The following is a 14421-nucleotide window of genomic DNA, read 5'->3' on the forward strand; positions in this document are numbered from 1 at the left end:
CTAAGCACAGTAGGTGGCGGCTCTGCCCTCCTGGGTCTCACGGCTGGGCTGAGCGAAGGAGCTTCACATCATTTCAAAGGTCAGGGAGGCTGTGGAGGAAAAGCTATCCCAGAGCCCGGCCGTTTCTATATCCCCCCACCCTGAGAACGAGGAGTACAGAGGGCAAGAGAGAGCTTGGCAAGCAGGCACTTCAAAGATGGGGCTTCCGTCCACCAGAGAGAAAAGCAGGGTGCTGTGTATGTCGGAGGGCACGGCTCGCTCAGAAGGCGGGTGGTCAGGGAGGGCTTCCCGGAGGAAGTGGGGCCGCATGAGCGGGAGGAGCAGAGAAGAACTGGCTAGAGGACGACAGGGGCACGGGAAACTGAGTGCAAAGGCTCTAGCCCTGCAAGAGGGGGCAAGTTCAAGGAACCTCGGGGCCAGGGCAGTCTGAGCGCAGCTGGCGCACAGAGAGAGGCAGAAAGTTACGAGAGACACAGGCAGGGCCCGTCACGAAGGCCTTGCATCTTGCCTCGGGTCGGGGGGCAAGGGAGGGTTACCCTGGGATGGCAGGGGCAGGCTTATGTGTAGGGGAGGGGGTCGGAGGGCATGAGTGGAAGATGAAATCCCAAATCCCTGCTTTGCCATTGCCAGTGGGGACCTGGGTTAGACCCCCACCCCCATCTGTGCCCTGGCTCCCCCTTCCCTCTGTAAAGAGACAGGGGACCGTAGGAGTGTTTACATCCCTGGAGTTCTCTCTCATTGGTAACAAGCCCGGCCCGAGAGGCCGCATGAGAGCAGGGGGCACCAGGGGGCACCCCTGGTGCCCAGAACAGCAGCAGATACATAGCAGGTGCTCAGTGCAGGGCCACTCCCTGTGTCGCAGCAAGTCCTCTGGCAGTGAGCGAGCGTGGGAATGGCCTGGCTGCCAGACGGGGGCTGAGCCAGAAAGCTGCTGCACCAGGGCCGAGGCAGGGGTGCAGCAAACCCACAGGAAGCCCCCTTAGAGGAGCCACTCCCCTGGCGATGTCAGCCAGGGCCCCCTCAGAGCTGAAGCCCGCTCCGGGCCTTCTGGGGCCGGGATGCCCTGGGCTCATACGGACTCGGACTCAGATGCGTGTTATTCATGCAAAGTCTGCTTTGGAGCCTGGATGGGAGAAGCTGAGGCCTGGAAAGATCCTCAGGGCGCAGCTAGGTCAGTTTTTGTAACTCCTGCACACACCAGGCATTCAATACATGTTTGTTGGAACCAAACTCACTACCCCAAAGCAGTCCTTTCCAACTTTGGACATCTCGGGTCTTAGAAAGGCCTGCTGTGCCCTCGCCCTCCCTTTCCATCCTCTGCTCCGGCCTCAAGCAGAGCACATCCAGGGCACCTGAGGGGCAGGGAAGCCAGTGACCCCAGGACCTGGCTCTACGGCCCCATGAAGGGAGGCAGGAGGGCGCCTCTTCTTCCTCCTCTGAGGGGCAAGGGTGGCTGCAAAGAAGCAAGGAGTGCGAGGGAAGGAGCGCACCGTCTGAGGGCGGGGGACGGGCTCTGGCGGGTTCACGCATTCTGACACATGTCTCTGAGAAACAGGAAGTGCCACGAGCTTCACACAGCGGCCACTTCCCATGTGTACCGGTGTTGGGCCAAGGCTCATGGAGAACCCGAGGGGAAGAGGGGCTGGAAGCTGGTGGGACAGCCCAAGCCCTGGCCCTGCCCTCGGCTCACCAAGGCCCTTCTCCATCCACCCTCTGAGCATCTCTCCTGTGGCTTCTCCCTTGACGCACACACGCTGACAAGCTTTCCTCTGACCTTCGACCTTTGGAAATTCCACCTGCAGCCCCAGACTCCACCGAGGACCCTCGGCTGCCCACTTTGACCTAAGCCAGCCTGGCCCATCTCCGGCGATGCTCGGAGTCACCTCCACACAATGAGCACGCCCTTTTGCTGAGGTCACCTGCTGTTCCAGGGCAGGGCAGAGCCAAGCCCGGTGTCCTCAGGTCCCCCACAGCTCAGGGTGCAGCCTCGCTGGGAGACGAGGGGAGGCCCTGGTGAGGCTGTGCTGCATGGGCCCCAGAGGAGACGCTTTATCCTCCTTGGCCCTCCTTGGCCTCATCCGCACAGGGTTGGACTAGAGGGATCTGAAGACATTCTCCAGCTCAAGGATCCATCCATTCACTGATTCACTCATTTGTCAGCACTTCTAGAGCCTTGGGCCTGGACTGGTGGTGTTCTACATGCTGGGGATACAGCGGTGATCACGCACCACCATGGGGCCTGCTAATGGGGGAACCAGTGATACAGAAAACAAAGGAGCGAGTACAGAATATTATGCAAGTGGTATAAGGACTCTGCAGAAAAAGGAAACAGGGCGAGCGGTCAGAGAGCAATGCAGGGGCTTGTAAGGGAAGGCTTTTGACATGTGAACCAGGCCCTGGATAAAGAGGAAGAAGCCAGGTTCTGTGATTCTGTTTGAACAGAAGATAGAAAGCCATCGCTGACCACAGTGTGAGGCAGCGAGCCCAGCCTGGGACCCGGGACACCTGTCCAGACTCTACACCCTCTCCTGTGAGGCCCTGGGAAAGTCACTTCCCCTCTCTGAGCCTCAGTGTCTTCATCTGTGCCTGAGGGAAGTGAGCCACAACTGGAAGCTTCCTTCAAACACTTCTAAGAATCTGCATTTCTGAGCATTCGGGTTCTGACTCAGCTCCAGCCTCTTGGCTTTTGACCTCAGTAAGGGTCTGTAGGAGGGTGGGCCTCTGTCCCCCACGGCCTGCCGGCCTGCCGGGAACAGGGAAGAGGCCCAAGGAGGGCACTGCCCCTGCACTCACCTCTCAGCCCGCAGCTGCTGGGCCAGGGCCATGGCCGCCAGTGCTCCCGGGGAGTGGGTGGCAAGAGTCTCACCCAGCCAGGCCCAAGCCGAGTTGACTCTCGCTCACCTCTGGCCACCCTGCGCATCTGCTGTGGTCCCAGGAGTCCCCAGGAGCCGCCCCTGGGGAGGCCCCACCCCTGCCTGGCTCAATTAGAAGAGGCTCCTCCTCTGGGCTCTCTAGGTCTAGCCCAAGGCCCACACTTCCTCTTCCCCACCTCCCAGCTGCACTGCAGTTGGGGAAGTGCCCACCCTTGGACTCTGGGTTTGCAGGAATCCACTGACCCAGGGGCTTTGAGGACTTCCTTGATGGGATTTCTTGGTGCCAGGACACCACTGGGCAGCAGAGAGCTCCATTCCAGCAGAGACAGCGTCCCCAGGAGCTGGCTCAGCCACCAAGGGGCCTCCAGAACTTGGAGAGTCACTTCTGATCCTCTAGCCCATCAGGCCCCACCCTCTCACCCTCACTGCCAAGGCTTTGCCCAAACTGTTCCCTAGGCCTGGAGTGCTGGCTTCCACCTTGCCTGCCATCCCACAGGCCCCGGGGCAAATGCCACCTCCCCCAGGAAGCCTCCCTGGTTTCCCCAACAGAGTCAGCACTCGGTTACCTCCGTCGTGTAGGGTGTGAGTGTCAGTTTATGCTTCTGTCTTACCCTTCCCCGGGAGCTCTCGCCTATGCTTTCCTCATCCCTAGATCCCAGGCCTGGCGCAGCCAGCCAGTCCTCCCTAAATCTGCCAACCACAGTGAGCTTTACGTGGCAAACCTGAGCACATATTTTCCTGCTTAAACTCTTCAACTGCTTCGCCTGGCCCTTAAGGAAAAAGTCCAAACCCCTGGTCCTGCCTCCAAAGCTCTGAGGGCCTCACCAGCTTGCCCGGTCCCCTCCCCTTCCCACGCTCCCACACTGGAGCATCTGGAGTGTTCCAAGGTGCCTGTCCCTCTGGCCTTTATGCATGCTCTTCCCCCGCTGGAACGTTCTTCTCTGCCTCCTTTAGAACTTGGCTTGGAAGTCACCCCATTAGCGAGGATTTCCCTGGCCCCTCACCTAAATAAAGTCCCTCTCTATCATGTCCTCCTCCACATCCCTGGGCTTTCACTTCAGAGCATTGGAAACTCTTGCAATTTCATGTTTGCTGTGTTCTTTTATATTTAACGACTGTATTCCTGGCTAGCACCGTGCCTGACACATCACAAGTGCTCAACTGGTATTCAGGGGGTGCTTCTGGTTGGCAATCCTGTGGCTCCTCTAACAGATATGCTGACTGGATTCTGAAAGGAGCTCTCTGAGAAGTCCACAGCCATACTCAGTAACCCCCAACCTATCACATAGATACTCTCACACTCTCATTCACGCTCAAAACTCACTCATGCATTGCAGATGCAAAGCAGGAGGACAGCAGAGAGAGGGTATAGATGGGAAGGCAGCCATGTCTTTCTGACTCCATCTGTCCCAAACCCATGCCATGGCAGTGCCCTTAGGACTGGGACAGGGGTCTGGGGGGACAGAGCCAGCTGCATGGAGACTGTAGCCAGGATTTCCTACAACAATCCCTATGTTTCCTCCCAGATGAAGGGACTGGGGACAGGAGCCATTCTCAGGATCCCGAGGACTATCTGGCTGTAAGAATGAGGGGTGGGGGCATTTGGCAGCCTCAAATCCTTCCTTTGAACCTCACCCCTGCTACACTCAGCCACCCCAAGGGAACTTCTGCCTCAAACAGAGCTCAGGGTAGAGCCAGAGTCCGCAGGAGGGAATATGCTCTGGACCCAGCTCCACACTCCTGACTCTGTGAGGATCTCCCTCTCTTCATCCAGCCAAGGGGTCTTCTGAAACCAAGATCCTTTATGGCTCCTTGGGAAGCAGAGACAGTTGGAACAAGACAGAGGGGAGCATGAGAAAGAAGAAAAATGACTCTACTGAGCAAGGCATTTGGAAGACAGGGAGAAGATGGCAGAGTGAACGCAAGCTGAACTTTCCCATCGTTCACCAGACATATGAAAAAAGCCTGGCTAAGACTTTTTTTTTTTTTTTTTTTTTTTTAGTGTCTTAAACATATAGAGCCTAGCTCACAAGCAAGAAAATATAATGTTCAGGTTCTAAGAGAAGGAGAACCTAGACCAGAGGGAGGGACTAGTGCCTCACACTCCACAGGAAAACTAAGGGTGGGTATGGGCTACTGGGGCTGAGACTTTAATGCTAATCTGGGACTAGGTCTGGGCTGCACGTCTTGCCCAGAAATCAGATTTGAATTCCCAGGGTGAAGCCAGGTGTCAGAACTGATTAGAAGAACAGCATTTCTCAGCTATCAGCCTGGGGTCACTGCAGGAATGGAGATACTCTCCCAGGCCGTGGGTAGAACGAGGGGTACATGCACCAGATCAGAGCCTCAAGCCTGCAGCATGCACTAGTGTGAGGCCCAGATCCAAGCTACCCACACGGTGTGCCAATCCTAAACTGAGGCATTACATCGAGACAGTTTGGCATCCATGAGCCTGTAGGAGCAACAACAAAACTGCCCTGTGAACTCACAAATCAAAATGACAAATTCTGTAAAGAACACCTACAGTATGAAAGACAGTACAGACTCCACATACTGGAGAATTCACAACTGGAGAACTAGAAATAATACGATGAACAATGACTCCAACCCTGTCACTGGCATCTCAGGGCTCCCGGTCTACAGGATCAAGCAAGTAAAATGCCGAGTAACAGGACAGGGTGAAGCGGCAGACGTAGCAGGTGTCTGTGAGCACCCAGAGCTGCGAACACCCAGCTGTGGCTGAGGGCAGTGCTGCTGTAGAGTTGGTCAGGAAAGACAGGAAGTGACAATTTTAGCCAGACAGCGTGCACAGCACTGGCATGCAATCGTGTGTATCATCATATGCGTGTGGTTGGAAACATATATAGTTGCACATAAACGTGTGTATGAACACATACAGCTCTGGGTAGGGAAGTGTGAGTGTGTTTAGGCCGCATCCACACAAGAGCACACGGCGTAGCACACCGTAGTGAGACTGGGAGTATGTGAGAGGCCAGGTTTACACCTGGGATCTAGGGGGACACCTAATGAGCATGAACATGAATGCATTATGACATACGAACTTGGGCAATCACTATGCCCTTTTTAGAAAAGATTTTATTTATTCATTTGAAAGAGAGAGAGAACACGCATGCGTGCATGCGCGTGCAAGAGAAAGCATGGGCGGGGGGGAGGGGCAGAAAGCGAGGGAGACGCAGACTCCCCCACTGAGCAGGAAGCCCGATGTGTGGGGCTCAGTCCCAGGACTCCCCGGGTTCAAGACCTGAGCTGAAGGCAGATGCTTACCCAGCTGAGCCACCCAGGCGCCCCTAATATGCCCTTTTCAATCTTTTCTCTACCCATCTGTAAAACAGGCTTACAGAAGGGGCCGGTATTGGGAATTCATGAAAAACAAAATGTGTGAAGAGTGCCTAGGCCCATGGGAATGTCTTATTCTTGTTCATAGTTTTCAGTGTGTGTATGTGCGTTTCAGGGAAGACAAGCCGTCAAGTTCACCTTCCCAGATTTCTCAAGGTTTTGCCTTCCCATCCCCCACTCCCTCCCCCCTTGGAGAAGCCTCCCCTCCCATGGGCCTGACTCAGCCACAGGGCAGCCACCTCTGCAATGGGGGAAGGGGGGTGCAGGGCCCCGGAAGATTGTCCAGGGAAGGGCCCCAGGGCCTGTGGGGCCAGCTCTTCCCTCTCTGCCCATAGTTCTGCTGAATATGGGTATTTCTCTGGCTCCTCATACACAGAACACTGCTGCTAATTTTATGCCCGAGCTCTGATCCAGTGTAATTTGAGGCCAGACACTCTGTCAGCAGTAGGCTCGTCCTGCCTCTGCTGCAGGGGTGGAGAACGAGGCAGAGGCTAGCCAGGAAGAGGAGCCAAACTCTTCACACATTCCTTTAAGCCAGTATCCATCAGCCTTTCTGGGGAGGTACAAAGAAATGCCTGAAGTGACCTGGCTCGTATCAAGAACTGACTTCCGATCACCTCCACTGGCCACACAGCCTGTGAGTAAACACACAGGAGTCATTGAACCTTGAGCCTTGGGATCATGGGATCGGTAGCTCACGGAGCTCAGATAGTTTATTCCTAGAAGAAAGCACCTCTGGCCTTGCCTTCCCCAGGTTCCTTTGAGAGCACACCCAAACCTGACAACTTGGGGATTCGAATCAGGAGGAACATTGCTAGGCACTGTTGGAAGCAACAAAGGGCAGTTAAGTGACCGTCCGACAGTGACAGGGAGGATGCAATGCCAAAAGAAAGCAGGTTTGAGAAGTCATGATGGACGGACGGCAGGGGCTGCTCCGAGAAGGGGCATCACAGCATTACAAGAGAGAGAGAGAGAGAGAGACAGACAGAGAGAGAGAGATGGCCAATGTCCATGCACAGCCACACCCCCAGGGAAGGGTCCCGTAGGCTCAGGCCGCACCTGAGGGAGTCCCGAAGGACTGGACGGGATTCAGGGCTGGCACGGAAGCTCACAGCATGCACAGCACTCTTCAACCCTGCCTGACTCGGGTGGGGGCGCCTACACAGGCTAAAGCACGGACCTCAGTGTAGAGACGAGGAACACGGCTGCGGAGGGGCAGGCTGGAGAGCTCAGGCCGGGCAATGGGGCAGAGGGACCTGGGGGCTGGGAAGGAGGCAGGACCACGGGGGGGCCCCTGGAGCTCCTTCTGGGAGTCCCGCAGACCCCTGCTGCCTGAGTCAGTGGCTCTCCCAGGGAAGAGGGGAAAATCCCACATCAGGCTGAGCAGGATTCCTGGGGATCCCTCCCGCACTGAATTCCCCAATCTTGACCTACATGTGTCTCTCCTTGTAATTTATGAGGGGAGCTTCACTGGACCTCCTCCCTGAGCCACAAATAGCCTCCCCTGGCAGGCCCCGGGGAGCGGTATTTGGAGGACAGAGGATGCGATGAAGCCAAAGGGACAGCAAGCTCCCTGAAGGCAGCCGCCTCTGCCTCCCCTTTGGCGCCCCGCTTGCAGCCCAGCTGGGTACCGAGCTCGGTGCCCCGCTGACCCGAAGTTCATGGTTCTTGTTCACTGTTCTAAGCGGAGATGGTTAATATCTGCGTCCTCGGACTACCGCATGACTCATTGATTCAAAATGTATGGATCACCTAGAACATGCCAGAGCCCCAGCATGTGCCCGGCTCAAGTATCTGTCCCTTGGTCCCTCCTTTCTGGGGTGTCTTCAATAAGACGATGAATGCCAAGTGCTCAGTCGAGGCCCCCGCGCCCAGAGGGGGGTCAGTAAACTGCAAACGTTAATGTTATTACCGAGATTAATTTTCTTGGTATAGGTTGGAGCCCTCCTGGTCTATGTCCCCAAGCACACCTTGCTCCTCGGCGTCCTAAAACTCATCGCTTTGAATTCTGATTCTTCCCCCACGTGATTCTAACCCAGGCGCCCCGCACCCGACTTGCTGCCAAGGGCTCTGCACTTAATCAAAATGTTGACGGAAGCGGACCAGCAGGGGGCGCCGCGACTCAACAGCCCGGCTCCCGCTCCGCAGCGCCACCTAGAGGAGGGATGTCAGGAGCCGCAGGAGAAGGACCGGCGGCCGGAGGGCCCCACTGTGAGCCCGCCCTGCTGGATTCCACCGCCCTCCCCAGAAGGGCCCGAGGGTCCCTCGTGAGGAGATGCCCCCAGAGGCTAAGGACCCTGAACCTCCTCTCCACTGATCAGCAGTAGGCACCGAGATGCACTGAGCTTATGGTTTCACCATCCCTCCACCATAAATTTGCAAGAGCCTCTGAGTTGGCACTTGCAAAGCCTTGGAACAGGGCCTGGCCCAAAGTCCGGCTGGGTACAGGTCGGCCCCGGTTATTGCTACTTAATCCTCACACCTACTCCTATAAAATAGGTCATATTTTTATCCCTCCCTTGGAGATGAGGAAACTGAGTCTGTACAGGATTAGAAGCCTGAACCAAAGTGAGTGAGTAAGTGAGCGAGCAGCAAGGTAAGATTTTTGACCTCAAACCCGGATGACTCCAAAGCACAGTAACTGTGCTAGATTGGCCCCCGTTCTTTCATTTATTCATTCCACCTATATTCATTTAGCAACCACTCTGCACAGGGATAAAGGATATGGACAGGAACCTGGCACAGCTGCTGCCCTCAAGGAGCTCATGCTGCTATTCAAATACACACACGACCATGTAGGCACGCATATGCACATGTGCACACACAGACATGCATACGCATGCTCGTGCACGCACACACACCGGCATACACATGAATACAGAACAAAGTACAATTCCGGGAGAAGCTGGGAGATGCGTAAGCATCCATTCCCCTGATCCCACACCCAATGCCATTTTCACCTCCCAGAGGGTGGCAAACACAAATGTCTCCAGATGCCTGGCAGGTGTCCTCAGGTTCAGCTGGAGCCAGGGTGGAGAGGCAAAGGGCAGGGAGGGAGTGGCTTAGCTTCTGCCTCTCCACACCATCACCTTCTAGCACAGGACTCCAAGGACTTCGAGATTTCTAAATTTGAACCTGACCTTCCAGCTTTTCACAAAGGTCTGCCTGTCAAGGTAGGATAGAACTTGTTTTAGTAGCTGTTTGTTGGCTTGAGCCACAGCTTTACATGTAAGTACCTAGTACCTGGGCCTCCATTTGCATTATGGCTCCTGTCCCTGCAAGTGTTGGGGTCAGTAAGCAGGGACTCGGACTCTTGTGGACCACAGTAATCCTCTGGAATTCATTCAAAGAGGAAAGAGAATCCATTACAGTGTTTAAATAAAGAGCGATGTAATCTGATTAACATTTTTTAGAGATCCCTTTGCTGCTTGGACAGTAGCTCACAGAAGGTGGCATTGGAAGTAAGAAGACTAAGTGCCCCCTGCTAACAGCTTTCTGATTTCACTTTAAAAATCAGCTTTATCAAGTGTCATTACATATGACAAAACTCACCAACTTAAAGTCACCAACTTAAGTGTATAGGTCAAGACTTCCTGACCAATTATGTAACCAACCACATCACAGTATAGGTCATTTCCATTATCCTAAAAAGATCCCTCGTGCCCCTTGCAACCAATCTGCCTTCCCTGCCCTAGACTCTGGCAACTACCAACTACTTTCTATGATTCTAGTTGGTCATTTCTGAAATTTAGTATAAGTGGAATCACAGAGAATGGGGTCTTTTGTGTCTGGCTTTTTTCACATAGTATAAGGCGGTTAAAATTCATTGATGTTGACAAGTACACCAGAATTTATTCTTTTTATGACCAAGTAGTATTCTGGTGTATGGACATACCACAATTGCTTATCCTTTCACAAACTGATGTGCATCAGGGCTGCTTCCAATTTAGGGTTGTTAAAACAAAGCTACTACGGACATTCAAGCATACAGGCTCCTGTGGACGTGTGTTTCATTTCCTGTGGGTAAAGATCTAAGAGCAGGGTGCTGGGCCATATAGTATTTAACTTTATAAGAAAACTGTTTTCCAAAGTGGTTGTACCATTTTATGTTCCTACCAGCCGGTGTATGAGGAAGCAGATGTGCCCAGGTTCCAGGTCCACACTGGCTCAGAGCCAGTGGTTCCAGGTCTTTAAACAAGGGGGGGGGGTCTAAATGTAGTAATAGCTTCTGGGCTGCTTTTTTTTAAAAATTTATTTATGATAGTCACAGAGAGAGAGAGAGAGAGAGAGAGAGAGAGGCAGAGACACAGGCAGAGGGAGAAGCAGGTTCCATGCACCGGGAGCCCGACGTGGGATTCGATCCCGGGTCCCCAGGATCGCGCCCTGGGCCAAAGGCAGGCGCCAAACCGCTGCGCCACCCAGGGATCCCTGGGCTGCTTATTAAACTGTCTCCTCTCAGCTCCAGACCTACCCTTCTATGCTCAGCTTTCTGGAGCTGGTGTTGGGTCTCCAAACCATATTTCTGCTTTGCAGACCGATTCCTATCCGTTTCTGCCAACAGTAGCTACTACCAGGAGACCAGAAGATGGAGAAGTACAGTGAGTTTCCTCACTGTACCCAACAGCACTGCCCTGGAAGCCATAGTTGTTTCCAGTAACAATCAATTCTAGATTTTTCCACATCCCCTGGATGAGCCTCACCCCACCCCTTCCTCAGAGGTCTGAAGTTCTGAGTCCCAGATTCCTGGGGGAACTTCTCTAAGCCTCTGAGGCATCTACACCTCCACTTGCTCCTCCTCCAACTTCTAGGTGGCGATAACCGCACTCTCTTCCTTCTGCTCCCACGACCATAGGAAGCAGTTAGCATCTCTGGTTGCCTCAGTGTCCCCTTTTGCTTTTCAGTCCTCCAAGATCTGGCCAACCAATCCCCTATATTAACTTCTCACTGTTAAAATACTCAGTGCACCTTCTGTTTTCCCAACACCCAGCCAGCCCAGTAGGACCCAAGTCCAGCTCCTGGCTAGGACGTCCCAAGGGAAGCAGGACCATCAGGAGGAACCCATGCTGGGAGCAGAAGGATGGGCCCTTGGACAACTCACCCAACTACTCCAACCTGCAGTTTCTTTCTCTATAAAAGGCACCCAGCTAGAGCCTGACAAAATTGAGGACTCAATAAATATTTATGGAAGGAACTGGGTGATGGAGGAATTTTATATTAGCAACTGACACCTGTTCAACTGGCACACATTGCGGATGTTATTCCTAGGGGAATGCATATTCCTCACCTCCCTTACTCTATGCTTTTGGTCTCAACCAGAAACTGCTAAGATCCCCTGAACTAATTCATGCTCTCCGCCTTCTTTTGGTGAAAAAGTCCCAGAGTGGTAACGGACTTGTGGGAACCCAGCTAAAGGTAACATTTCCCAATCTACCTTGCGGCTACAGGTGACCGCGTGACCAAGCGCTGGCCAGTGGGATGGGAGGGGAAGCTGTGGACACAACTTCCTGGCTGTGCCCTCAAAGAGAGAGGGTGCTTCCTCCATTTCCCTGCTCCCCCTCCTGCTGGCTGCCGAGGCCAACGGGACAGTCAGTCAAACAAGTAGAGGGTCTCTGACCCAGCCCCAGACGGCTTACACTCAGACTGTTGATGAAAAAGAGAGAAATGCAGTCTCCAGAAATGGTGTTTTTGGCCTTTGTTAGGACAGCTGAACCTGTTAGGACAGGTTCAACCTGTCCTAACAGGTTCAGCTCCCATCTTGTACACTAGAGCAGGGGGTTGGCCAATGTTTTCTCTAGAGAGCCAGATAGTAAATATTTGAAGCTTTCTTTGTGGGGCGTGGATCTCAGTCACGACGACTGGATCCTGCTTTGTCGCATGGAAGCAGCAGTAGCAATAAATAATTGAATGGGGGTGGCTATCTTCCAATAAAACTTTATTTCCAAAAATAGGCAGCAGATGTGACCCTTGGCCCGTCGTTTGCAGACCCCTGAACAAGAGTTAAGAGCCAAGGTAACTGTTCATAGAGACTGTGGATCTGTGAAGAGCTCAGGAGGGTGACTCCTTGGTGGGGATGAAGCTGAGCAGCCCCGCCCTTGGCCCAAGGTCACCTCCTCCCTGGGGGGTCGACCTCTGCCCCTGGACGCTACTGTGATGCCACTGCCTCTAAAACTCTCCCCCAGGAGAAGAGGGTCCCTCCGGCTGTAGTTTGCACAGCCTGGACTTGTCAGAACTTGACTTTGCCAATGGCACCCAAAGGGGGTAAATAGAACCCAGTGGCTCCAGGCTCTCCCATGTCTGCTTGGGGCTCTATTTGAAAATCAGTCCTGCCTCCAAGGCATAAATAAAAAAGAATGCCAAGCTTCTCATAACCCCTCTCCTCCCACCCTTCTGTAGCCTCTGCACACACTCCCTCCAGCCTCAGCCACCAGGGCATGTCTCCCTCCTCTCTCCTGCCTCTTCTCGATCCTATAGATCCCTGCAGCCTCTCCCAGCACATTTCAGTGCCTTCTCCGGCTGTCCCCCCACCTCCATGACTCTATGGTCTTTCTTCAGCCTTTGGATGCTTCCCACCAGCTAAGATGCAAAGCTGGTCAGTGGCTCTTTGAAGGCTGGGGGGTGGCTTCTAGCTCTAGCTCTTATGGGTTGGAGTCCCTCCCCAGAAGAGCTAGTCTTCTAGACTTGCCACCCCTTCCTGCTAAGGATTCTGTAGCATAAGTACCTGTAGGGCAGGGGCTGTCACATTCATCCATGAATCTCCAGTGTCCAAAATGGGACGGACGCATATGTGTAGAGGGTGGAGGAAGGCCGTGAAGAGGGGGGCCAAGCAGGTGAGCGGGCTTGCAGACTTTCCTCTTCATGGGCCTTCCAGGTTAAGGGAAGGGCTTCCTCTGTCCCGGCCCACAGCGAGCAATAATTGTCCAGCGTGCCCCTGAGCCCGGGATTGCACAGCCAGGAACCAGAGAGGTTTGCAACATGAGGTCCTGGCAATTCTATAACTGCCCTTCCATCCTCTCCTCTCACCCTTTGGCAACCTGCTCCCACCCGGAAGCCCCAGGACCTCCTGCCCTCTGCGCACTCTGCCCCGGCCCTAGTCTCCATTGATGCTTCAGTTTCCCTGCACCCCTTGCTCCCCAGGTCCCCCTCCACGTCTGGAGGCCCCTTCCTGGACTCCTCTTTATCTACATCCTCAACCCCAAACACCCCCACCCACGCCCGTGCTCTCTCTGGCTGCGGGCTTCATCCACTCCTGGGCTCCCCATTACCAGCTGTACCCCAGTGGTGCCCCAGGCCTGTGGATCCAGCTGCCTCCGGGCCCCCACCGCATGCAGATGCTCCCCAGCTCCTCCTGCAACCTCTGTCTCCACCATCCACCCAAGTCAGAGACCTAGGGCCGTCTTGTCCTCCCTCGGCTGCTGTATCTAATCCCTAGGAATGTGTTGCACCTCCAAATGTCCTCCAGCTGCCCCCTCGCTCCATCCCTACAACCTCTCCTCCTACCCGATCTTCCCGTCCCACCTCAGCCCTGCAGTCTGTCCTCCACCCTGGCTGCAGGAGGCCCTTCCTAAAAAGAACTAACTGTGAGGCTTCCAATGCCACAGCTCTCCAGAGAGCCAGTCGGGCTTGCTGTCATCAAGCCAGGCTCCAGCCTGACTCTGGCCTCATCCCCCTCCTCTTCCAACTCGAGCCCGTGTTGCAGGCTGGGGATGCCCCATGATACCCACACCTCCTCTGCTTGGCCAACTCCTATTTTTCCTGAAATACTATAAACTATCCCCTGGAAAGGTGTCACAGGGTTGAAATGTGTTATCTGCCTGGCACATAGGAGGTGCTTAGGACAAGGAAGTTGGGGTTCTCATGGGGGGTCCTACAGCCCCAGAGATCCTAACAATGATCAAGGTATTGCTGCTTTTATGCAGATCTTAGGGTGGGCTTCACCTTCATGATAACGTTTGGTGCTCAGACCACTCAGACTAGCGTCGCCGTGAGAAGACAGGTCATCCTGTCCCCACTTCACTTAATAGCAGGATCGAGACTTTCTCCAGCACCCCTACCCCCATTCGTCCCTCTAGTAAGAGGAGGGAGAGGGGTCTTCTCTTCCCTGTGGCCACACCCTCTCATCCAAACCCTGCCTCCTTGAGTCCAGCAGCGCCCCACAGGGGGCATGCCCCCCTTACTTCCCTCAGACCACATT

At 54.3% G+C, this 14421-nt stretch overlaps 1 protein-coding gene across 2 annotated transcripts in view; it reads right to left on the reverse strand.

Annotated features, from left to right (window-relative positions):
- NCF4 (neutrophil cytosolic factor 4) overlaps window positions 1-14421 on the reverse strand; it is a 74564-nt gene that overhangs the window by 15049 nt on the left and 45094 nt on the right. Inside the window, exon 1 of one of the 2 annotated variants that reach the window (XM_072844094.1) lies at window positions 2794-2983. The exons of the other annotated variant lie outside the window; for it this stretch is intronic. Coding sequence (XP_072700195.1) covers window positions 2794-2825 — 32 coding nt within the window. The 5' untranslated portion in view covers window positions 2826-2983. Of the gene's footprint in view, window positions 1-2793; window positions 2984-14421 lie in introns of those variants that run through there. 2 annotated transcript variants of the gene reach the window in all.

The sequence above is a fragment of the Canis lupus genome, chromosome 11 (assembly GCF_048164855.1).
Source record: "Canis lupus baileyi chromosome 11, mCanLup2.hap1, whole genome shotgun sequence".
Lineage (NCBI taxonomy): Eukaryota > Metazoa > Chordata > Mammalia > Carnivora > Canidae > Canis > Canis lupus.